Source organism: Eulemur rufifrons, chromosome 6 (genome assembly GCF_041146395.1).
Source record: "Eulemur rufifrons isolate Redbay chromosome 6, OSU_ERuf_1, whole genome shotgun sequence".
NCBI classification, from domain to species: Eukaryota; Metazoa; Chordata; class Mammalia; order Primates; family Lemuridae; genus Eulemur; species Eulemur rufifrons.
In genome coordinates this window covers 40,354,685-40,380,083 of record NC_090988.1, presented here as the reverse complement: position 1 = coordinate 40,380,083, position 25,399 = coordinate 40,354,685, and the positions used below count along the sequence as shown (strand labels likewise).

The 25,399-nt window shown below is 37.5% G+C and overlaps 1 protein-coding gene and 1 pseudogene across 3 annotated transcripts in view; both read left to right on the top strand.

The window, feature by feature from the left end:
* The window catches only part of FOLH1 (folate hydrolase 1), a 48,956-nt gene extending 31,767 nt beyond the window's left edge, over window positions 1-17,189 (top strand). For 2 of the 3 annotated variants that reach the window (XM_069470945.1, XM_069470943.1), the window contains 7 exons: window positions 1,621-1,688; window positions 4,452-4,543; window positions 5,605-5,695; window positions 9,446-9,710; window positions 10,009-10,090; window positions 14,792-14,884; window positions 16,201-17,189. In XM_069470945.1, the coding sequence (XP_069327046.1) occupies window positions 1,621-1,688; window positions 4,452-4,543; window positions 5,605-5,695; window positions 9,446-9,710; window positions 10,009-10,090; window positions 14,792-14,884; window positions 16,201-16,390 (881 nt within the window). In that variant the 3' untranslated portion in view covers window positions 16,391-17,189. The remainder of the gene's footprint in view (window positions 1-1,620; window positions 1,689-4,451; window positions 4,544-5,604; window positions 5,696-9,445; window positions 9,711-10,008; window positions 10,091-14,791; window positions 14,885-16,200) is intronic. The other variant, XM_069470942.1, reaches the window with a different exon arrangement.
* A 1,040-nt stretch (window positions 17,190-18,229) lies between these two features.
* LOC138384814 (N-lysine methyltransferase KMT5A pseudogene) lies at window positions 18,230-25,399 on the top strand (annotated as a pseudogene).

Sequence of the window (25,399 nt, the reverse complement as noted above, 5' to 3'; positions counted from 1 at the left end):
AGTTGAGAGGCAACTTTTTGTTTTTGTTTTTGTTTTTGCTTTGCACTATGGAATACTGATTCAGGAAAGCAGCATTCTTTGATTAGCTTCATCTGGCAGATTACCTTATATATGGCAAGAATATAGTAAATACCTGTTGAATTCATATATCATGGCCTAAACAGTTCTATGATTTAGAATGGGGTAGAAAAAAGTATCATTTAAATTTAACCCCAAGTTTCATCATAATATCAAATTTTGAAAAACAAACTGATTTCCAATATTTTCTTTTTCATGAAATGTTTGTATTTTTAAGTGTTTTCATCAATTCAACTGGTATTTACTGAGCATCTCTGTGTGCAATGTACTTTTCCAGGGATTCAGAGGAGTCGGAGGCTAGTAAGGAATGGTCTTATCCTCGGGAGTTTATGGCTCAGTATCGATGGTAAAATAAATCAGTCTTAGATTATACTGTGTACAGGTACTATAAGAAGGATACAATCAAACTGCTCTGGGAGTTCAGAGGAGAGAACGCTTGCAACTTCAGGAAAGGCTTAAGAAAGGAGATAGGCATTTAATGAGGAAGGCCTTGAAGAGTAGATGTGCTATTTAATAAGCAAAGTGTCAAGCAAGAGGACATCCCAGGTTGATTTCCATGAAAATTAAACAGTACGTTGTCACTACATGCCAGCCCCACTAATCTTTTTATTCCATGACCATGTGCAACATCCCAGCCATCGCAACTGCTGTTCTCTATACTCAGATTGCTCTTCAATACTTTTCTACCTGTTTAATTTGTATCCTTATGGCCTCATCTGAAATGTTTCTTTTTTAGGGAAGCCATATCTTTGTAGCACTCATCACTGTCATTATTAAATAATTTTTTGTTTCACAAAATACCTCTCTCAATAGACTGTACAATTTAGCAAGGAAAAGACAGTGTCTTTTATAGAGTTAGATGGGGTGCTGTTGGCAAGTTTGAATTGCATTGTTAGAGTCGGGACCTCATGAGGAGCTCACAGCATGGGTTAGAGAAAGATTTCTCAGACAGTGAATAGGATATAGAGAAGTAAAAGTTTATTTATTTTCCGGAGAAAGAAAGGGGAGACAGAGAGGTGTCATAACACACAGAGGTAGGAAAGAAATACTGGATGTCAAGGAAAGTTGCCTGATGCTTTTAAAGGATAGAAATGGCTTTTTTCCCCCCTCTGCTTCAGCAGATTGATAAGAGCGGCTGTGAAGCAGTAGTGTTTGCTTTTTCTATTTTTTTTTTTTTCCCTTTTCTCTGTGAAACCAACTTATCTGAGTCCTTGAACTCCTGGCAAGAGAGAGTTAAGGCAGAGAGCTAGAGTAGAGAGCTCATACCCCTACTGTCTGTTAGGGCTCTTCAAGACTGAGAAAATGAAGTCTTAGAGAAAACAAGTTAGGCCACACATGCAATTAAACAAAGTGTAGTTGTATTGTGAGTTTATTTCTCTCATTTTCTGTTTGATAGTTTATTTTCTTCTGTTAGGTTATTAGTAAGACCACCTTTCATGAATTTAGGTTTTAAAAGGATCATTCTGGCTAAGGAGTCTTTGAATAAAAGAATAACAGAAAGAAGTGAAATACAAAACAATCTGTCCTTTCCTTATTTTTCAGGAAACTACACTCTGAGAGTTGACTGTACACCACTTATGTACAGCTTGGTATACAACTTAACAAAAGAGGTAAAAATAATTACATATAATTTAAGAAAATCTAAATTCTACAAATATGTTTTCTTGAGGTGCTATTATTGTGTGAAACATTGGTGTTGTTTTACAACTTGTTGTCTTTATTTCATATAACAAATATCCACACCTTAGAACATCACATTTAATAAACTATTTAAAACACATATTACCTCTTTTCTCCCCACACCCCTGTGAGGCATCTTGTAGGTGACATTATGTCCATCTCCATTTTGAAAATGAGGAAACTGAGCTCAAAGAACATCAGCCACCAAAGTTTTACAGCTTATCCAGTAGCTGAACCAAGACTTGGTCCTGTGGTTTAACTCCTTAATTTTAAAACTGATTTATAGTCCTTAATGTAATGATACCAACTAATTCAGGACACAAAAAGAGTTAAAGGTTCTAACTGATTGAGAAAGAGTATGCAAAAAACTACCAAGTGCTGATTTCCAGGGGCAAACCGGTTTGAGGCAGAGGCTAAGTGAGACTGTTAGGTTCATCCGTGTGGATGTTCCCTGGTCCCTTGGTTCCCAGTGTCAAGAATGAGTACTAGTACCCAGTCTAGCTGATAATGGAGTGATGACAAACACAGAGCAATTTTATACAAACAGCTTATCACATAAAAGGAAGAATGAAAGTAAAGAAGGAAGCTACACAGTGAAAATACGTTCCAGAGAGAGTGGAAAGAGTCAGCTTCCACTAGTCTGAGCACAGCTGCCTTGTATAAGGCCACTAGTTTGTCCTGCCTTTCTCCTTGCAGGATTGGCTGTCATTTCCTGTCTTTGGGGGTGATTGACAGGTTGATGTTATATAACAGGTTACGCTACAGGTTGGTTATGTAACAGTTACCCCTTCTGCACGTGCCTCTGCCCCAGATTTCTCCATGCGGCTCCAGTCATGTTATGCTAATTATATGGTAATGAGCTCTAGGTGAGTTAAAGGTTACCAGGAACTTTTTGCTATGTATGGTCCCACCACAGAACAATTCCCATCTGCAATTTGGTTCCCGCTCTCTGCCCCTAGTCACTTACTTGCCACCTGTTTACCCTCCACCAGACCTAAGGAGACCCTGTAGCTCCCATCCCAACTTTTTGCCTCAGTCTCCAACCTCTAGCCCCACAGGGCCTGGCTATTATCTTAATTCTCACAAAGGTGGAAGATACTGAACCTGGCTGAGAAGTGGTGCCTGAATTCCTATGGGATTGACAAGCAGCTCTTCACTTTAATTCTCTTGCTTCAAAAATCCACACTGATCATGGTCCAAAAGTTAGTGAGGGTGAAGGAGTTTTTGCACAGTAGATTTTTGGTGCTGCTAATTGTCTGGAACTGACCTGAATTGAACTGGAAAGAAAAGAAAACAAACAAAAAAATCAAAATGCTGTTCATTTATTAATAATAGAATTACCAATTAAAATGTCATTATCAAGAAAAACACAATTATTTTTCCTTCAGATAGGGATTATAAATAAAACCTAAATATCATTAAGCTTTGGTTCAAAAGTATGGAATTTAATCATATACATTAACTTCCTCTATAGGAATGTAAAAAAAATTACTTGAAAATATCAACTCATCTAGTTAAGTAAGAGGTTCATTATTAGCCTGCAATTTTATCAATTACCATGCAAATATACAATTTAAATATCTGAAACATGGTATTTCAGATAATTGCCACTATTCATAATTTTGCTTTATTTGCATTTTACAAGTTATGTTGACATAACTTCTGACTCTCTTCATGTTTATGCAAATTTAATTTGTGTTCCCAAAGACCTCTGAATATATATCTGTTATAGCACCCAGCACATTGAATTCCACAGTTTTGTTTACAATTCCCACTAGTAGAGAGTATACTGTGTCTTACTGTTTTCTGTATCCCTGGTATCTACAAAAAGTCTTAAACGATATAGGTACTCTGTAAACTTTTTTAATTGAATTTGTTGGAAAATAGCACATATGAATTTTATTAAATGTAAAGTAAAAATATCTTATACTTATTGAATTTGTTGGAAAATAGTACATATGAATTTTATTAAATATAAAGTAAAAAACATTTTATACCATATATTTTTCAGTTACGTTTAAATAACTATGGGATGTTAATTAGTTTAGTTTGCTGAAGATTTTGGCACAATACCTAACGCTCTTAGACTAGAATTCAATAATAGGTCATATTTTACTCTCTTAGTTTTCTTATCTGTAAAATATTTTTCAGTGCTTAACACAATTACAGTAAATTCTCAATTAGTTAAACAAGATATTATTAATAATGACATTATATTTTATTGTGTATTATTTAATGACTTTGGCAACTTTACTGAGAAGAAGCAATGTTAAAATGATTGCTGTACCTTAACCAGCTTGCTTCTTTTTATTTTATTTCTAAGAGGAGGAGAAATACATAGTTTTCAGGGTAGTTTCCTTCAACTCAGAAACATAGACAAAAAAAAAATCATACAACATGACCATTCGGATAAAGACAAAGGCTTGGTCCTAATTGGTGTAGCCTTTTTTTTTTTATGCACTTCACACATTTACTTTTATAATGTAGTTGCACCTACACATAATAACATGAGCATTTTTCCATATTGCCGTATACTCGTTATTGTAATTCTTAATGGCTGCTAACGTATGGATTGCATCCTTGTGTTGCTGAACTATAGTTTAGCCGTTCACTTCCTGGTTAATGAACATTTTGGTTTTTATACATCTAATTTATAAGTATTCTGTATTTTTTTTTCTTTTTAATTTGTGTAGCTGCAAAGCCCCGATGAAGGCTTTGAAGACAAATCTCTTTATGAGAGCTGGAGTGAAAAAAGTCCTTCTCCTGAGTTCAGTGGCATGCCCAGGTAAACAAACAAACGAAGCCAAAACTTTCCACTGAATTGAGTGTGAGATTGTTTGGAAAATAAAAGGGTATTTTCTTTCAATCATTAATTTAAAACGTTAACTTTCAAAATACTCTAAAACTTGACAAAGGAAAAGCATTGCTTAGGTTTACAAATAAAATATTACTGTGTGTTTTGAAGTTAAATCTGTAGACCATCAAAAAATGATTATCTTTAGCATAGGTAATATATACACATGGCACACTACAGAAAAAAAGTTGTGTAGGTTGAATATCCCTTCTTTGAAATGCATGGGACCAGGAGGGTTTCATATTTCAGGGTTTTTTTCAGATTTTGCAATATTTGCATTATACTTACTGGTTGAGCATCCCTAATCTGAAATTTTAAATGCATCAATGAGCATTTCCTTTGAGCATCATGTAGTGCTCAAACATTTTCCAATTTTGGAGCTTTTCAGATTAAGGATATTCAATGGATATTCAATATCTCTATTGTAATGGAGATAATGGTGAAAAGTAATTCCCCTCATAGTTTTGTCCTCTCATCACTCTGTCATTATTCTTTTTTCTGATAATATATTTAACAAATATTTTGTTTACTCTAATAAAAATGTAAGCATCACTTCAGCATTGGTTATATCTTCACAAGCAAGGGAAGAGGAATAAATATTTCAATAGTCTTAGATTATAGATACCAACAGCATGCATAATTTAAATTATTAGGGACAGAATTTATGCCTGAATTATCTGGAAAATTGTTTCTTATTTTCATTCTATCATGTATAACAGATAAATATGATAAATAGGTAGGATGTTTTCCAACTTCAGAAATCTTTTTAAAAATGTGACTTATAAAATAGTCACTCCTATACCAAATAGTCTCATAAAAGTATATTTTTTTGTGATCAGAATTAATTTTCCTTTTATTTTTTGCTACATGTCTAAGGCTATCCCTTTAAAAATTGTATTTATAATAAGAATAGAGTTTAGTTTAATAGCTTTTTAATGTGCATTTGATGAAGAAATTACTGTGAAATAATTCTGTTATTTTACCCTTAAAAGGATTAGTAAATTGGGATCAGGTAATGATTTTGAGGTGTTCTTCCAAAGACTTGGAATTGCTTCAGGCAGAGCACGGTATACTAAAAATTGGGTAAGTGTATCTCAATAAATATTTCAAGATTATTTATGAATATATTTTAACTAAACAAATATTCTGACTCAAAAAAGTGACTCAAGCATTAGAAGAATTTGAGATCAGAAGGGAGAAGTCTCCATGGTTGATGGAAGTCCTGCAAATATTTCTATTTTTATCTCTTATTATATCTCTAATCATTAAACAGATAACAAATCATTAAACAAATGGTAAATGGCAAAATACACTGTGAATACAAAAAAGCCATGATTTCTTTCCTTTCATTGTTGATAATTTTTTTAGTTTTCATTTACATCAAAGTAATATAAGTACATAGTTTATAAAATGTCAAGTCGTCCTAGAAAAGGTTATAATTAAAAGCAATGGTTTCTTATCTCATTTTCATGCTCATTCTACCCCTGATTTCTGTTCATCAGATGAAAACTCTCTCAACGTTTTAAAATTGGTTTCTTCTGATACCTCCCTCCATGTTTGTAAATAATATGCTTATGCTGCTACTTCTTCATTTTTCAATTTTATGTTGTTAAAAACATTTTGACACTTGTTAAAATGGTAAGGAAGACTATTAAAAACTATTGCAATAGAGGAAAGAGATTGAGTTCAACTCCAAATACAGCAAAGACAGTTGGGGATTTACAGCTAACATTAAGTATCTATAGGTCTTTTCTTTGGGGCTCGGTTCTTCTTCCCAGATAGAAAATCTCCCAGAGAGTGATGCACAGCTCTTGCATTGTATAATCACATGTTCTCACTGAAACAAATCAAGCATGCATGCGCAGTACAATTATCATGAGCCATCATACAATCCATGTTATGTTAATGATATTATAATACTCCACTAGGCGGAGATTTTAGTACTACAATGAACTAAAGGGTATTATTGGTCAGCTAAAGCAGTTCTGAAGCAGTCAGGGCTGGTTTACACCAGTTGCCTCTGTCTCCAGAAAGTGCTAACGCACATCTGTTGTTCCTGGTAACTATCTTTTGGCATTTGTGCTTATTCTGTTTTGTAACAATTTTGTTGAGCACTCCGAGCTAGCACAGCTCTGTGTTTCTTTGTGTGCTGAGGAACTTGCATTTTTCCCTCACAGGGTTATATGGGGATGGTGATAAGGGTGGATATTATTATTATCTACAATTCACTTGTGAGAAAAGCATAGCAAAGGTCAGGTTACCACCCAGAGTTTTTGGTAGTAAGTCCTGAAGCCTAGATTCAAACCCTAGTAGGCTAATTCCAGAATCCTAGTCTCTTCAATACATCCCTATATAAAGTGTTCTTTTATATCAGTGACAAAAAATAAGCACCTTAAGAAATATCAAAAGTCATAAATCAGCAGGTCACACTGAAAAATCTTTCCTGTTTGCCTTTTATGTATGCTCTTAGTTTTCCTTAGACCTGTCCTGAGCATCTTGAGCATCTTTTTCTCTCTTTGGTGAGATTTTGCGTCCACTACTGAACCCCTCACCGCTCACTGTCCACTCTTCAGCACGCTGCTGTTGTCAAAACCACGAGGGGATTTCAGTCTAGGTCTGGCTGCTCATTTCACAAAAATCCAATTATTGAGAAAATGAGGATTGCCAAGGAAGAAAGAAATCTTTAATACGACAGAATCTTGTCAGGAGAACAAGAGAAGTTGGCTCAAATCTATCTCTCTGACTAAGGGATATTAGGAGCTTTTAAAGGCGGGGCCACATGCCTTGGGTCTGTCCGTGGTGTATCTCACAAGGGGCTACCTGAATTGGAGGCAGGTTGTGGGGGATGGTAAATCTTGGTGTCAGGAAGTCGTCTTTCCTGGGACCTTTAGAATCTCAACTCTTTTTGTTTTTCCCCCAAAATTATGTCCATTTATTATTAAAGGGCAGGTAGAAATCACAGTCTAAAGCTACATACTGTGATAACTTCATATAATTCTGAAATATTTGTCACTTCACATTTTGTCTGTATCATTCTAATTTTTCCTTATTTTTTTAATTTCAAAATATTAAGAGGATACAAATGTTTATGTTACATGAGCACCTTTTATAATGCTTAAATCAGGGCATTTAGGGTGTCCATCATGCAAATAGTGTTCACTGTACCCAATAGGTAGATTTTTTACCCCTTCCCTCCTTTCCTCCTCCCCATTCTTGATTTCCAATGACCTTTAAATATCTTTGTACCCATGTGTACCCACTGATTAGCTCCCAATTATTAGAGAGTACATGTGGTGTTTGTTTTTCCATTCCTGAGATACTTCACTTAGGATAATGGTCTCCAGTTCCATCCAAGTTGCTGAAAAAGACATTGTTCCATTTCTTTTTATGGCTGAGTAGTATTTCATGGTAAATATATACCACATTTTCCTAATCCACTTATGAATTGATGGGCACTTTTGTTGATTCCACATCTTTGCAATTGTGAATTGTGCTGTGGGAAACATTCAAGTGCAGGTGTCTTTTTGATAAAATGACCTCTTTTCCTTTGAGTAGATACCCAATAGTGGGATAGCTAGATCAAATGGTAAGTCTGTATTTATTTATTTGAGGAATCTCCATACTGTTTTCCATAGAGGCTGTACTAATTTGTAGTCCCACCAACAGTGTGGGACTTTCTCTCTGCATCCACGCCAGAATCTGTTTTTTGACTTTTTAGTAATAGCCATTCTGACAGGGTTAAGGTGATATCTCTTTGTGTTTTTAATTTGCATTTCCCTGATAATTAGTGATGTTGAGCTTTTTTCATATGTTTGTCGGCCATTTGTCCATCTTTGTTTGAAAAACTTCTGCTCATGTCTTTTGCCCACTTTTTAATGAGGTGGTTTGTTTTTATCTTGCTGATTTGTTTGAGATCTTTGTAGATTTGGGATATTAGCCCTTTATCAGATGTATAGTTTGCAAATATTGTCTCCCATTCTGTAAGCTGTCTGTTTACTCTGTTGATTATTTCCTCAGCTGTGCAGAGCTTTTAATTTAATCAAGTCCAATTTGTTTATTTTTGTTGCTGCTATATGTGCCTTTGGGGTCTTAATTATAAATTCTTTGCCTTGACCGATATCTAGAAGAATTTTTCCTATGTTTCTTTCTAGAATCTTTATGGTTTCACGGTTTACATTTAAGTCTTTTATTTTGTCTTGTAGAAAATTCATCATTTTAGGATGTTGTGGTCACTCACGCCTATAATCCCAACACTTTGGGAGGCAGAAGTGGGAGGATCACTTGAGGCCAGGAGTTCGAATCCATCATTTCAACTCAAAGGGTCAAGTAGTTAGCTAAGGAAAATATAAAAATACATATAGGGGTTCATGGAGCTGATTACACTGCTTGTCAGAGAATCATTTATCCATGGAATTTTAGTGATTAAACAATTTAGTGTACTCCCCTGTATAATATTGTTTAATGTTTATTTACTTGCCTCTAACAATTATCTTCTTAAATTATTTTTACTGAAATACAACATTGTCTTGTCTTTTTTTTTCTGATTCCTAAACACATTTCCACATCTCTTATATTCTTAAAGGCAAGCCTGTTAGGTCTCTCCAAAAGAATTTTTAATTATATTGTTTATATAACATACACATATTTTAATTGGTACAAACCTGAAGTGTGCTTAAATATTATAATATTAGCCTTTTAGTAAGCAGCTTATTGAAGTGCTTAAGTACTTTCCTTTATCACTGAGCAAGAATTCTTACTAATATTAGTAGTAAATATGGTGCTATGCATTTTATCATAAGCTGTCTTACAAGATATATATTTTATTTTTTGTAGGAAACGAACAAATTCAGCAGCTATCCACTGTATCACAGTGTCTACGAAACATATGAGTTGGTGGAAAAATTTTATGATCCAACATTTAAATATCACCTCACTGTGGCCCAGGTTCGAGGAGGGATGGTGTTTGATATAGCCAATTCCATACTTCTCCCTTTTGAATGTCGAGATTATGCTGCAGTTTTAAGAAAGTATGCTGACAAAATCTACAATATTTCAATGAAACATCCACAGGAAATGAAAACATACAATGTATCATTTGGTATGTTACCCTTCCTCTTTTAAAATTCATTATCTGCATGTTTCGATTCATCTTTAAAATGTAATGACCTAGTTTAGGTCATTTATTATTTATGGCTGTTTCAAATGATCAAATATTCTTTTTATGTTTAAAAATGCATTTTCCATTTCATGGGTGCTCACATCTTACACAAAATATAAATACCTGTAAAACACAAAGAAGGATGGTTTTCTATATTGTTCCCTTTTCTTGAACTATAGAACAATGTCATTAGAAATTATGTTCTTAAAGCTTTTGATGATCTTAATTTCTATTTCAGATTCACTTTTTTCTGCAGTGAAGAATTTTACAGAAATTACTTCTAAGTTCAGCAAGCGACTCCAAGACTTTGACAAAAGCAAGTATGTTCTGCATATATGTTATGTATATAAAAGATATAATTGAAGGAAAATATTAATTGACATTGTTGATGCTGAAATAAGGAAAGCTTTTTGCTGTTTTCTGTCTCTCCACTCTGTAACACCCTATCTCTCAAAGACCTATTTCTGACATTGTGAGTGGGAATTGTGTTGCTCAGAAGTGCCTCCCATAGCCAACTAACTGATTAGTTACAACATCCTGCCCTTAACGTTGAAGGTCCTCCACTGGATTGCCTGGCTTTTTTTCAGTTTTATCTCTTGTTCTTTCGGTATCTGTACATCATACTCCAGCCAAATTCTTTTGTTCCCAGAGCATACTTTCTTTCTACCTCTTTTTAAAGTATTACCTCTGCATAGACTTCCTCATTTCCACTTCCAGGTGGTAAAATTCTGGTAATATTTATCCAGAATAATAAATATTGTGAAGCCATAATATTTTTGGAAATGTTAAACTTTTAGTGTTAATTCTGTATAAAATAACAAAAGTAAAACCATAATTTAAACAGAATTTTAAGATGGAAGAAAAAAATATGAAAATATTGAAGAAAATTTTTTAAAAGTAGAATTTTGAGGGTAAACATCTGTGTATTAAACATAGTATCAGACGTAAGTATCATGTCCTTGGGAACTGAGGTAAGGATACATAGAAGGGTAAGAATAGATGATCCAGAAATAGGCTTAGTGATATATAAACAAGTATTTGTAATTAATGAGGGATACAGCAAAAATCAATGGGAAAAGGAAGAATCATTCAGTAGTATTGTATAAGCTCTTTTAGCAGCTGATAAAAAGGCAAATTTAGAATCTCACTTCACATTGTGTGCAAACATAAACAAAAGGTGTAGAAGAATTATTAAAAAATGGAAATTTCTTGAAAAAGAAATGACACGTTTAGAAGCTATGGGGAAATAATGCAATCAGATTTGGGAACATTAACATGGTTCAGGATATGGCAATTCACACTCAAAAGCAAAGAGAAAAGAGTTAGAAACTACTTTTCCAGCAAATATGGAAAGAGGTAGTATATACCTCACAAAAATATTTTTTAAAAATCCCCCAAATCCAAAAGAACAAATTGGAACTATGGGTAATAGACAAGACAAATAACTCAAAAAAATTTTATCAAAGATGCCACCTATAAGGAAGCACATAGCAAACTATTCCAGTTCACTACAACATAATTCAAAATTACAAATGAAAATATTATTTTAATATCAAATTAATAACAGTTTAAAATTTTGTTGTGCACATTGCTATAGGCAGTACACTGAAGCAGATGCTCTCATGTTTTTTTGATAGCATTGTGAAATATTTTAACCTTTTTACAAAAGATAAATACATATTGGTAAAATTTCAAGAGTCATCACAGTGTTCTTATACTTTGACGTAGTATTTTCATTTCTTGAATTTTTTTCTTAAGGAAAGAGTTTCAATTTTGGGAAATAAGAGACTGCTTAGAAAAACATGTGAATTATAAAATTATAATAGCAAATAATTCAAAACAATTTAATGCCTAAGAGAAAGTATTTTTAAGAAGTGATATCTACCAATTTGAATATTTTGTAGCAATTAAAATTGATCATAAATACAATATAAGATACTTAAAATATGAGGTAAGCAAAAAGAATATAAAATTGTAAATATGGTTTGATTAATTTTTATTGACAGACATAGAGAAAAACTTAAAGGGAGCAAACCAATTAGTATAATATTTGTGTTATCCTGAGGGGAGAATTGTTTTCTTATCCTTTACAATTCTTTTCAAATGTTTTATGTAAGGAAGAAAAAATTAACAATGAGAAATACATTTTAAGGAGATATCAAGCACCATACATTCTATGAAGTTAATTTTCTATCTTTAAAAAAAAATGATGTTTTCCCCCTCAAACTGCCTCATGATTTGAATTATGGCTTTCCTTGGACATTCAGCATTCCCTTCCTTGAGTATTTCTGTATTTATCTTATCCTCTCTAAATGGTAGTTAAAATATAGTTTGTATCTCTGTATAATATTTACAAATCCTGAAACACCTGAGCAGTGCATTGCACATACTAATAGTAAATGCTGGCTAAGTAAATTAAACTGGATATAGAATTTCTCACCTAAGGGAGAGACCACTTTTTTTTTTTTTTGAGACAGAGTCTCACCCCGTTGCCCCAGCTAGAGTGCAGTGGCATCATCATAGCTCACTGCAACCAGAAACTCCTGGGCTCAAGCAATCCTCCTGCCTCAGCCTCCAGAGTAGCTGGGACTACAGGCGCGAACCACCATGCCTGGCTTTATTTAAATTTCTTGTAGAGACAGGGTCTTGCTCAGACTGGTCTCGAACTCCTAAGCTCAAGCAATCCTCCTGCGTCAGCCCCCCAAAATGCTACGATTACAGGCGTGAGCCACTGCACCTGGCCGAGAGACACTTCTCAATCCTGCTTTTCTTGTATCACTCCCTTGCCCCACCAAAGGTTACAGGGTGTTGACTCCTTAGTATCTTCATACTCACATAGCAGTCAACCTTTAAGACCTACAGTTTTCTAGTCATCCCTAAGGAGACCAACATGCTTCGGGAGTGAAAAGATTCTGTTCACTTAACTCTGGTGCTCTGAGCATGCTGAGTGACGTTCCAGAGTTATTTCAAATTGAACTCTGCTCTGTATAAGGGTTTTTAGTTGTTAGCCACAAGATTAGGAGAGAGAGAAAGAGAAGGAGGAAGGAACGAAGGGAGTGGGGGAGAGAGAGAGAGAGAGAGAAAGAGCAGGGTGTGTGTGTATGTTTATACATTTATGTGTGTGTATCCACATGAATTTTTGTATTTGTAGCAATATTTTGTGAATTTGATTCAGAAACCTATTTGATTACTGAATTATCTTTCATTTGATTGTCTCATCTGTTTATGTGAACTGCTAACAGGTAAGTCTATGTCTCGCTTACCTTTATAATGTCACAAAACCTGAGTCTATGATGCTAAATAAATAAATTTGAAAATAGCTCAAGTCCAGATTATTGGGGCTTTGCTTATTCCTATTTTCTTTTTGTCAACACAGTGCAATTGAAAGAACAATAAGAAGAGTACTGACAGCCTATTTCACTCTAAAACTTTCTAGTGTCAACTTGGGCAAGTTAATTCACTACTAATCCTTAGTTATCTCATCTATAAAATGGGGCTATTATTATTATTTTTTTTTTTTTTGAGACAGAGTCTCACTTTGTTGCCCAGGCTAGAGTGAGTGCCGTGGCGTCAGCCTAGCTCACAGCAACCTCAAACTCCTGGGCTCAAGCGATCCTCCTGCCTCAGCCTCCCGAGTAGCTGGGACTACAGGCATGCGCCACTATGCCCGGCTAATTTTTCTATATATATATTTTTAGTTGTCCATATAATTTTTTTCTATTTTTAGTAGAGACGGGGTCTCGCTCTTGCTCAGGCTGGTCTCGAACTCCTGACCTTGAGCGATCCACCCGCCTCGGCCTCCCAGAGTGCTAGGATTACAGGCGTGAGCCACCGCGCCCGGCCGGGGCTATTATTATTGTCCCCAACTTGCATGAATGCTCTGAAGATTAAAAATAACCAATTATATAAACATTCAAAACAGAAATTGGCATATAGGAAGTGATCTCCAAATGCTTATTATTAAAACTAAATTATAAAAAATAAGAACTAACTGAATGAATAAAAGGATTTATTATTCCTTTTTGCAATGATTGTTTCTCAGCAGTTAATTAAATTATGAAAATTAGCATATTGAGTTCAGTAACTCATTGTTGAGCTATTCAGGGTTTGTTGATGAATTTTCAATTATATTGAATCATTTTTATGATAACAACCTCAGCACCACCCTTTGGAATGTGAGTTCTGTGAGAGTAGGGCGTGTTTGATACATAGCAAGCATCCAAACATTGTTGAAAGAATGAAGTAAACATCATGTCTTGTGTTTACGGAAGGTTATTTCTAATAATGGCGAGAATATTATTAGTTTTCACTTGGTAAATAGTTACAATTTGCCAGGCATCTTACTAAACATTAGTAGATTATCTCATTTCAATATTAATAGTACTTCTGTGAGTAGATTATTAGCATATCCAAGGTGAAAAAAGTCTTGTCTGTATTTATATACTTAGGTTTTTCAATTAATTATTATTTCAATAGAAATAAAAATTACTGTCATTTTTTTTCTATTAGCACATGCAACTGTTTCTGGGTTTCATAAGCCTTAAGCAGAATGGTATTTTATAGGATTTTAAAATATGGTAATAACTATGTTAGTGTTCTTAATTTGCATATTATAGACCTTAAAATATACAATTGACCCTTGAACAACAGGGGTTTGAACTGCACAGGCCCACTAATCTTCAGATTTTTTTCAAATATAGCCGGTCCCCTGTATTGGTAGGTTCCCTATCCTCAGGCAAACATGGATAGAAAATACAGTATTTGTAGGATGTGAAACCCATCTATAGAGAGGGCTGACTTTTCCTACATGCAGATTCTGGAAGGCCCACTGTAGAACTTGGACTTGAGGACTTGAGCATGCTCAAATTTTGGTATGAGGGAGGGGGTGGTCCAGGAACCAATCCCCTGTGTATACCAAGGGGTGACTGTACTAGTAAGTTTAGTTTTGTTCTGAATTATTAGTTTGCTGAGTGGTACATACATTTTCATTAAGTTATAACCATACTCATTTCCTTTTTTAGCCCAATATTATTGAGAATTATGAATGATCAACTGATGTTTCTGGAACGAGCATTTATTGATCCTTTGGGGTTACCAGACAGGCCTTTCTATAGGTAAGAAAAAAATACGACTCCTTGCTGTAATACTGCTGTTTCTTATTTTTTTTTTTGCACTGTGAAAAAAAAATCATAGTTGACTTCTCAAGGAAATAGAAACTTTCAAAATATATGTAGTAAATGATAAATGTACTGTTTCTTCATATAATGTATTAATGATTCTTGCATATTTTTGTTTTAGTATCTTTTTGTTTCTAATTATAAAAGAATGTATGTTTATTTTAGGAGATTTAGAAGATTTAGAAAGGCATGGCAGAAAATATAAATCTCTCAATCCCATCAGTCATATATAAAGTCATGTTTATTTTTTGGTACGTGTAATTTCAGCCCCTTTTTCTTTAACTCTTTGCTTTGGAACTTGTCCTCTTCCAGGGCTATTACATGAATTGCTTAGCCCCTTAAATAAAAGTCTTTTCCCTAGGTCATGCAGAACATTACAAAATTATTTGTCACAATTCTTCATGCTTTCTGCTAAGCATTCTAAAATGTTAGTGTGACTTTTTTTTTTTTTTTTTGAAACAGAGTCTCCATATGTTGCCTGGGCTAGAGGGTTGTGGCATCAGCCTAGCTCATAGCAACCTCACACTCCTCGGCTCAAGCAATCCTGCCTCAGCCTCCCAAGTAGCTGGGACTACAGGCATATGCCATGGCTCTCAGCTAATTTTTTCTATTTTTGGTAGAGATGGGTCTCACTCTTGCTCAGGCTGGTCTCGAACTCCTGAGCTCAAGGATCCTCCCTCCTCAGCCTCCAGGAGGGGTAGGATTACAGGCATGAGCCACTGAGCCTGGCCAAGACTTTTTTTAAAACAAGAAGAAAACACAATAGAAGATTCCTGGTCACAAATAGGACTTTAGTGATCACAAGTGCTATAATTCAGGGGATAATATGGTGTAAGAAATCAGCACTTATTTGTAATGTACCTGAGGCAAATCATTTAATCACTCTCTCAGACCTCAGTTTCTTCTTTTGTGCAATACTAATAACAAATCTGTAGAGTTTGTTTTTAAGGATAGAAAAAATTGTGAGTACATTCTTTAATACTAAGCATGATCCCTAATAGGTAATCAGCTCTTGTTGCTATCATTGTTACTGTTGTAGCTCTGAACCACTTTATCTGTTTGAAGTCAAAATATAATTAATTAATACATATTTCATAGACTTTGTAGAAGATTGAACTTGGAAGTTCCGTTGACACGTGGCTTATTCAAATCATAAAATTAGGCGTATGCGATCCAAGAATTGTAGAGTATTCTTGTTTTTGTCTTGTATATCAGTTGGGCAACTAATAAACAGCAAACTGTTTTATCAACAGGCATATCATCTATGCTCCAAGCAGCCACAACAAGTATGCAGGGGAATCATTCCCAGGAATTTATGATGCTCTGTTTGATATTGAAAGCAGTGTGGACCCTTCCAAGGCCTGGGGAGAAGTAAAGAGACAGATTTCTATTGCAGCCTTCACAGTGCAGGCTGCAGCAGGAACGTTAAGAGAAGTAGCTTAAGAGGGTTCTTTAGGGAACTCATATTGAATTCATATGGTAGATCACTCAGAAAGAATCATGATGGGTATATTTACAAATTAAAAATGGGTATATTGATAAACCAAAAATAAAGTTGGAGATTATATATGCATGTGTGGATGTGTGTGTGTGTGTGTATATATATATATATATATATTATTCTTCCTATGGGTCAAAAATGAACAATGGATGACTTTTATGCTCTAATTATAAAAGGTTATCCTGAAGTTGAAAAGTTGAACTAAATATTAAAACTAAGGAGAGCAGCCTAATATAGTAAAACTCTTATCTGGCATTATCAGGGAATCAAGTCTAATATAGTACCTTCCAAATCTGTTCATGTCATTGCACAGAGAAAAACATGAGTTTGTCATGCAACACCCTTGGGAAAATGCAGAAGACTGCTCCAAACCAGAGGCCTCGGGCCCTGCCTATCCACCCAAGGCTGGCAGGATCACTATCTTAGCACACCAGTTGGGAAACTCCGATCTAATCATACTTCTAGTAAATATAGTCACTGTATACCATAAGGAATAATTACTTTTTTTAAATTAAGAAACGTTTAATTTATGTAAAAGGCTATATAGAGAATATATGCACAGTGAGAAATAGTAATGAAATGAACATTTGTAAACCCAGTAACCAGATTAAGAAAGGAACATTTCCAGTATCTTTGGCTCTCCATGTAATGATGGCTCCTTGTACCTTTTCTGCCAGAGATAATCGCTTTCTTGAGTTTTATGTTTATCTTTCCTCTGTTTTCATTTATAATTTTACTACACACGACTGTATCTCTTACATGTTTTGGTTTTATGTATTTTTTGAACTTTCTATAAATAAAATCATACCATGTATTTTTTCTGGTACTTGATGTTTTCACAAGCCTTTGAGAGTTCATCTGTGTATCACTGTGGCTGTAGTTCAGATTTCCCTGATATAGAGCATTCACTTGCATGAATATAAGATTTATCAGTCAGGGTTCATCAAGACAAAGCAAGCACACAGTAACCTGAACAGGGAACGTTAATTATAAAGGATGAGTAATTGTAGCAGCATTGGAGTAAAGAAGTAATGTGTAGCAAAAGGTAAAGAGAACTCTAAAGAATATGTGCACAGCAGATATAAGGAGTGGCTATTATCCATAGGGCAAAGCTGGAGGGGCCAGTGAAGAATCGCCTCCATCCCAGGGCTTCATTCAATGTTCAGAAGTCGCTGTGGTAGCAGCTGCTCTCCGTTCCTCGGTCGCTGCGCCCGCAGTCTAGGGTCGCACCAGAGCGTTCGGGGCGCCCCCAGCGGGAGCCCACAGCCACCCGGGGCGCGCGTCCAGCCGCGGCGCCTCAGGCCGGGCACGCTGCGCCCGGGGGCTCAGGAGACCCCGCGCGGCTGCCGCTCCACAGGTTGTGCGGCGCGGGCTGGCGGGAGGTGCGCCCGCCGGACTTCTCCCCCTGGCGGTGGGAGCCTCGGAGGCAGCCGGCGACACTAAGCGCACTGGAGCCGGACCGTGCTGAGCCCGCGCCGCCGCCGCCGCCGCCACCGCCGCCGCCGCGCGCTGCTCCCGGGCTCCCTCCCTGCCTGCCATCCCCAGCGTGGGGGGAGGCGGGCCGGAGGGGCAAGGGTGGGCGATGGGGTGCGCACAGGGGTTGGCGCCGAAGACCGGACTTTCAGAAGCGAGGGGATGTTGCAGACCTCTGTTCTTGTAGGAGTTTAGCTGCAGAACCCACGTGTGAATCCTCCTAGGCATGTTATGTTATGACACAATACCACTCCTCAAGACGGATTTACCATCTAAGTCTCAAGCCAGCATTTCACAACCAGGGAGAAATGGTCACCAGAAGAACTAGAAGAGTATGGCAATAGTGAAATTTCTTTTCCCTCTTGAAAAAACATATTAAAGGATTCAACCAGCAAGAGGTAAATCGATGAAAAGCAGTAACAAGAGCAATTTTTGTGAGACCATGGTTAAGTCAAAAACTTGTGTTATTTTTTAATATGAGTTCTGTCGTGGAACCAATAGAGTCCAGACAGCTCAAAACATCAACAAAGTGTTTGGGATGGATGTGGCTAATGAACACACAGTATGTCCATGGTTTGAGAAGTTCGGTTCTGGTGATTTTAATCTTGAAAATGAGGCATGTGTGTGACCTGAGACCAAGGTGGATAATGATGAGCTGAAAGCTGTAGTGGAAGCGAATCCATCTCAGCCTACGTGGGAATTAGCAGCAAGGTTTCATGTTCCTATTCCAACAATATTGGACCATTTGAAACAAATCAGCAAGCTAAAGAAGCTGGATAGATGGGTACCACATGAATGAAACGAGGGTCAGAAAAGAAATCGTCTTGAAGCTTGCCTTTCTTTACTGTCACAACATAAAGGCAAATCATTTTTATACCATATTGTTACATGTGATGAAAAATGGATTCTTTTTGACAATTGCAAGTGTTTGACACAATGGTTGGATAAAGATGAAGTGCTGAAACACAGTCCAAAACCAAGTATTCATCAAAAAAACCTAATGGTGTCTGTTTGGTGGCCCAGCACTGGTATTATCCACTACAGCTTCATGAAACCTGGTCAGTTGATTGTAACAGATGTCTACTGCAACCAGTTGGATGAAATGATGAGGCTGCTTGTGATTAAGCAGCAGAGATAGGTCAATAGAGACAGGCCAATCCTCTTGCAAGACAACACTGGACCACACATCACACAAACAATGCTGCTCAAACTACAGCAGCTGGACTTGGAAACTCTGTCATCCACCGTATTCACCAGACTTCACACCAACTGACTACCACTTCTTCCAGGCTTTGGACCACTTCTTGCAAGGAAAAATATTCAATTCTCAACAAGCTGTGGAAAACACCTTTGAGATTTCATCACCTCTCACTCTCCAGGCTTCTTCTCTGCTGGCATAAACAAGCTACAATTAAGATGGCAAAACTGTGTCAGTAGTTTAGGTGCATACTTTGATTGTACTGCTTCTTGTTTGAGATATAATAAACTAAACTTTAGATTTATTTCATTAAATATGAAATAAACATTTCATTAAGTAATAAAAAAAAAGAAGTCGCTGTGGTGCTACACTTGCAGAACTTGCTGCAAATCCACACTCTAGCACATTGACTGCCACACTAGGAAAAAAAAATTTTCCTTGGGGCCATGGTGTTTTATTACAAAAATAGAATAAAAACTTCAAAAACAAAATGATTCTTTGTAATTTAATGAAAAATTTGTTATTTTTTATTGTTTTCTGTGTGTGTTATATGCAACACAATCCACGTTTTTAGAATTAAATTGTTAATATTAATTGTATCAATAAGAACATCAACAAGGTAAAGAAACCTGTGAGCTATGTATGCTTCATGAGGCCCCGGGGTCAAAACTGTCATGAGTTAAATACAACTCACATGGCAGTTAAGATGCTAGAACTCCCCAGAAACTTGCCTGCTAGGCCACTGTGGAAAGCTATTTATGGGGAAGTGTCTTGCCAGTGGCACTCCACTTCAAATCTGCCCAAGGACGGTGTCAGGAGAAGCTCTTGGCTGCTGGATTCTGCTGGCCACCATGAACTAACTGCAGGAACTAGGTGCTAGAGCAGCAGCCTGCGCTACGGGATCTGGGAACTGGAGAATCATGTGTGCCTTGGGGCCAGATGCTGGAGACATCATTTTCCTTGCAGAAGCTGCCAAGGGAGCACATGGAAAGCAGGAAGGAAAACCACCTCTTGCAATGTCTCTCCGATGGCTACTCACAAAGTTTAACATCATACCACTTGGCAAAGAAAAAATATTTAATGGACCCATATCCATTTATGAAGATAATGAAGAGTGAATTTAAAGTGAATAACCCAAAGTTGGAAAACTAGTGCATAACAGAATGAATTTATTCCTCTTCCTGCTGGTGTATGTTTGGAAAGTTTTCTGTGTTTTGCTCCTGTAAACATTTCTCCTAATGCAAATATTCAAGAGATGCTCTTTCCTGACAGTATCTACCTCTGAGTGGAATTTCTCAGTCATAAAATGTGTACATCTTCAATTTTACAGTGTTGTAAAATTTGCAATGCCAAACTGCTTCAAAGTGATTTTACTTATTTGTATTCCCACTGGCAAAGTAATCGTGTTATACAAAATAATAGAAATAAGAAAGATTGTGGCACGTTAGAGAAATATAAAGAACTCAGTGTTACTATTAATAGAATCCAAAGAGTTTGTGGGAGGAAGGATCCATACAGTGAACATCGGATATACCATCTAAGGCTTGGGAAGACATCCAAAGAAATGTAACTATTTTCCTGTAGTTTCTAAAATGCCACATAGTAAGGTTAAGCAGGGTAAGGATATGATCAGATTTGCATTTTAGAAAGTATCCTGGCCTAAGTATAGATGGATTAGAAGGGCATCAACCCAGTAAAAGATCAGACCCTAAATCTTTTCTCATGGCAACAGCTGTGCCATGTGGATTTAACCATCAGAAAAGATAAGACTACCCTTCTTATCCTTTCGATTTCAGCTTAGATGTCATCTCTTCTGGCAAGACTTCCAGAATAATGGCTCCTTCTCTTGTATTGCCAACTAGACCATAAGCTCCTTAGGGACTAAGTGTTGTTTGTTATTTTGTCTCTAATCCCTACCAGTATGCAGAGTCCAGAGCAGACATTCATTTTGTGAATAATCAGAGTAGCATGCATATGGGACTCTGTCTAAGAAAGTATCTGGTTTGAAAAGAGCCGTATTACACACTAGGATTTCTATAATGTTTTTGTAATGGGATTTGACTGAGCATACTAACAGGCTTTTTGTGATCTTATTGATAGAGAGTTGAACAATATTGTAAGGGTGGGATAAGGTGAACACTATTATTCTAAAAAATGGACAAAAATCTGTATACTATTTGAAAGCTTTGTGAACTTTCAGTCAATTCTGTAAGCATTTAACAAGATCCCCCCAAAACATTTTATGTAATTCTGTGACTTAACATAACTCGGCAACACGTTTAATATAACTGTCATTCACAAGAGGTTGTACAGTGACAGGCTGATATGCCATAGCGAAGTTTTGAGACAGACTGCCTTAGTTTGAACTCTGGTTCTCTCATTTACTTCAAGAACTATGAGATCTCTGTCCCTAAGTTTCTTAATCTCTAACATGAGTATAAAATAGTATCCATTTCCCAGGGCTTCTGTAAGAATTAAATAAGCTAGTAATGTAAACCACTTACAACAGTTTTTAACATGTAATTAGTAATAAATAAATGTTTGATATTGTCATGCTAACAAAATATCACTTTTTCTTTTCCCTCTTCTGTATGACGATACAGTTGAATTAGATGATAAATGTAGCTTTCAGCCCTAAAATTCTGAACTAGTCTTTATTCTTTTGTGTGCACTTATAAGTTGCTTATTATTTATTTCTAATATAGTTGTAAGATGTCTTTCACTAACTTGTACCTATATATTTGTTGTTGCCTGGGATTCATAAATGATGTGAATTAACTAGCTTCATGAAAAAGAAATGTGCCAAATAAATCTTACATTGATCTAGGCATTTATTGGTGATTAAATAGATCATTACCATGTTGTAGTGTCCTGAGAAGGATAAAGATATTATTTACATTTTAGACAGCAGTGTCATGAACTCTAATCAAGAATACAAGATCAAGAGTAAAGTAAAAAGGTAATCACACAGATCCTTCAAATATTAATAAGACAATAAAAGGAATTTATGAACAATTGTATGCTTGTATATTTGACAATTCAGATGAAAACTTTTTTTTTGAAAAGCACATCTTACAAAAGCTGACAGAAGAAAAAATAATCTTAATGATATGACTTATAGTAAAGAAATTGAATCCATAATTTAAAAGTAAAAAATCTCACAAAGAAAACTCCAATGATCTCTTTCAGTGAAATCTCCCAGACATTTACAATGAAATAACACAAATTTAGACAAACTCTTCCAGAGATCAGTAAGAGAGGTAATATTTCCCAATTCATAACTTTGATATCCAAGTTTGCCAAGGATATTACGAGAAATGAAAATTATAGTTTGGACTCTCATATAAAGATAGAGGCAACAATTTTAAAGAAATTATTAACTGATCAAATCTAGTTAAAGATATAAGGCATAAGATATGTTCAAATGGTATTTGTTCTAGAAGAGTAGAACAGGAGGACGCGCGGCCCGCGCCGGCGGTTGCGGCTGCCGCGGGGCGTGCGCGGGAGCCGGGCCCTGCCTCTAGGCCATGGGGTAAGTGGGCGCCGTGGGGCGCCGGCCCTTACCCAGGGTGCTGCGGCGGCGCCGGTGGCGGCGGCGGCAGCAGCAGCAGCGGCAGCGGTGGTGGCCGGCCGCGGCGGTGAGGGCACGGGACGCGTCGCCATGGGCCTGGCCGGGCTGCAGGCAGGAAGATGTCCAAGCCCTGCTTGATGCAGGCGGCGGCGGTGACTGCAGTGGCAGCGACTGCGGAGATGGTGGAGAGGAGGGGCCCGGAGAGGCACCGCACCGACCGGGAGAATGTATTTACCAGGCAATTAAAGTTCTATTCCTACATGAGCCCGAACAAATGCTCTGGAATGCGTTCCCCCCTTCAAGAAGAGAGCTCACTTGCACATCACGATGTCAAATGCCAGGGAAAAGAAATCCTGGGAATGCAATACGGAATACCATGAAGTCCAAAGAACAGAAGAACAAAGACGCCAGGAGAGGCTCCCTGACACCTTTTCCAAACCAAAAGTCTGAAGCAGTAGAACATCCCAAAACTCCAACCTCGTCTTGTGATGCTACCAATGCAGCCGTCGCCAAGCAAGCCCTGAAAAAGCCCATCAAGGGCAAACAGGCCCTTGGGGAAAAAGCTCCAGGGAAAACGCAACAGAATCGTAAACTCACGGATTTCTACCCTGTCCGAAGGAGCTCCAGGAAGAGCAAAGCCGAGCTGCAGTCTGTAGAACGGAAAAGAATAGATGAATTGATCAACAGTGTGAAGGAAGAAGGCATGAAGATTGACCTAATCCATGGCAAAGGCAGGGGCGTGATAGCCACCAGGCAGTTCTCCCCGGGCGACTTCGTGGTGGAATACCCCGGGGACCTCACCGAGATCACCGATGCCAGGAAGCGGGGGGCTCTGCATGCACAAGACCCCTCCACAGGCTGCGACAGGTACTATTTCCAGTATCTGAGCAAGACCTACTGTGTGGATGTCAGAGAGACGGACCGCCTGGGAAGGCCGATCAATCAGTGCAAGTGCGGGAACAGCCAGACCAAACCGCTGGACATGGACCTCATCCTTATCGCCTCCCGAGACATCGAGGCCGCGGAGGAGCCTTGTATGACTGTGGAGACCGCAGCCAGGCTTCCATGGAAGCCCACCCGTGGCTGAAGCGTCGTCGCCCTCCCCGCCCGACTCTCCCTTCTTCAAAGGACAAAGTGCCCTCAAAGGGAATTGATTTTTTTTTTACGCACTTAATCTTAGCGGATGACTTCAGATGTTTTTAAAAATATATATTAAGATGCTTTTTCACTGTACTATTTAAATATCTGTTACAGGTTTCCAAAGTGGACTTGAACAGATAGCCTTATATTACCAAAACTTGTATATTCTGGTTGTTTTTGTACTTTTTTTTTGCATACAAGTCGCATGTTTGTGCTTCCCGTGCATGCAAAGACTCAGCACAGGTTTGAGAGGGAAGAGTCATGTTTGAACCAGGAAGCCCGGCGAGGCTCCTGCCTCCGGTGGAAGAGCCAGGACTTTCTCCTCGCATTCCCCACGTCCAGAGAGGGCGTGTGAGGAAGACCAAGACGCTGCCTCCCAGCGGCTTGGACGGGATGTTTCCAAGCTCTTGTTCTCCTGACGTCTTCACAGGGGCACATTGAAGTGTATGAATATTTCTTAAAAAGGTTTCCCCAAATTCATATGTTGAAACTTAATCACCAATATGATAATAGTAACAGGTGGGGCTTTTAGGAGGTGATTAAGGCAAGAGGGTTCCACCCTCATGAATGGAATTAGCGACCTTATAAGGGGCTAAAGAGACCAGAATTCTCTCCTTCCACCATGTAAAGAAACGGTGAGAAGGAGCCACCTATGAACCAAAAGAAAAGGCCCTTGCCAGACACTGAATCTATCTGTGCCTTGATCTAGGACTTCCTAGCTTCCAGAACTGTGAAAAATAAATTTTTATTCTTTATAAATTAAAAAAAAAAAAAGTTTTCACAGCAAGCTAGTCTTCCCCTCTGCTTTCTTGAAAGCTTACTGACCCTGTGGCCCGGGAGCACGAGCCGGGCATAGATTTACTCTTCCATAGGCTGCCACTTTTCTGGGCACCTTGAAACATCAGGGCGGGTAATGAAACCAGACGAGGGCGGGGAAAGCATTGCTTACCTACCCTGTCAGAGCAGGGTTTCCTGAAACTGGGTTAATTCTTTATAGGAATATGAACACTGAATTTATTTAAAAAATAATAATAAAAATCTAAAAAAGAAACCAAAAGAAAAAAAATCAAAAAAAAAAAAAGAAAAAGAAAAAAAAACACAGAAAACAACTTACATATTTATAGGTATTCAAGTGAGTGAAGTGGCTGCATTATTTTGTGTTTTTTGTTGTTGTTGTTGTTGTTGTTGTTGTTGTTTTTGTAGAGATTTGAGATGGTACTCTATTGTGTAGTGGGACCAGAAATTACTTACCCGACACCCGCCTGACCCCATGCCTACGACACACTCCTGATTCTGCTGGGTTGAAAGTTCCAGACCTGCTGTCAAGGCCTTCTATTTTGTCAGACCACCCGGTGTCCTTCCTGTGAAGACGCAGCCATGAACTGGAGTGTGAGCCTGCAAGCCCAGGACCCCCGCCCCAGCCGCCACTGCCCACCTCAGAGAAAGGCGCCCAGGTGTGGGGGGAGAGTGGGCAGAGCCCAGCAGCCCCCAGGGATCAACGACAAGGCTGAAGTTTTCACCTCAACTGTGATGGCAGAAGGAGTGGGTGGCTTCCTCCTCCCTCCCTAA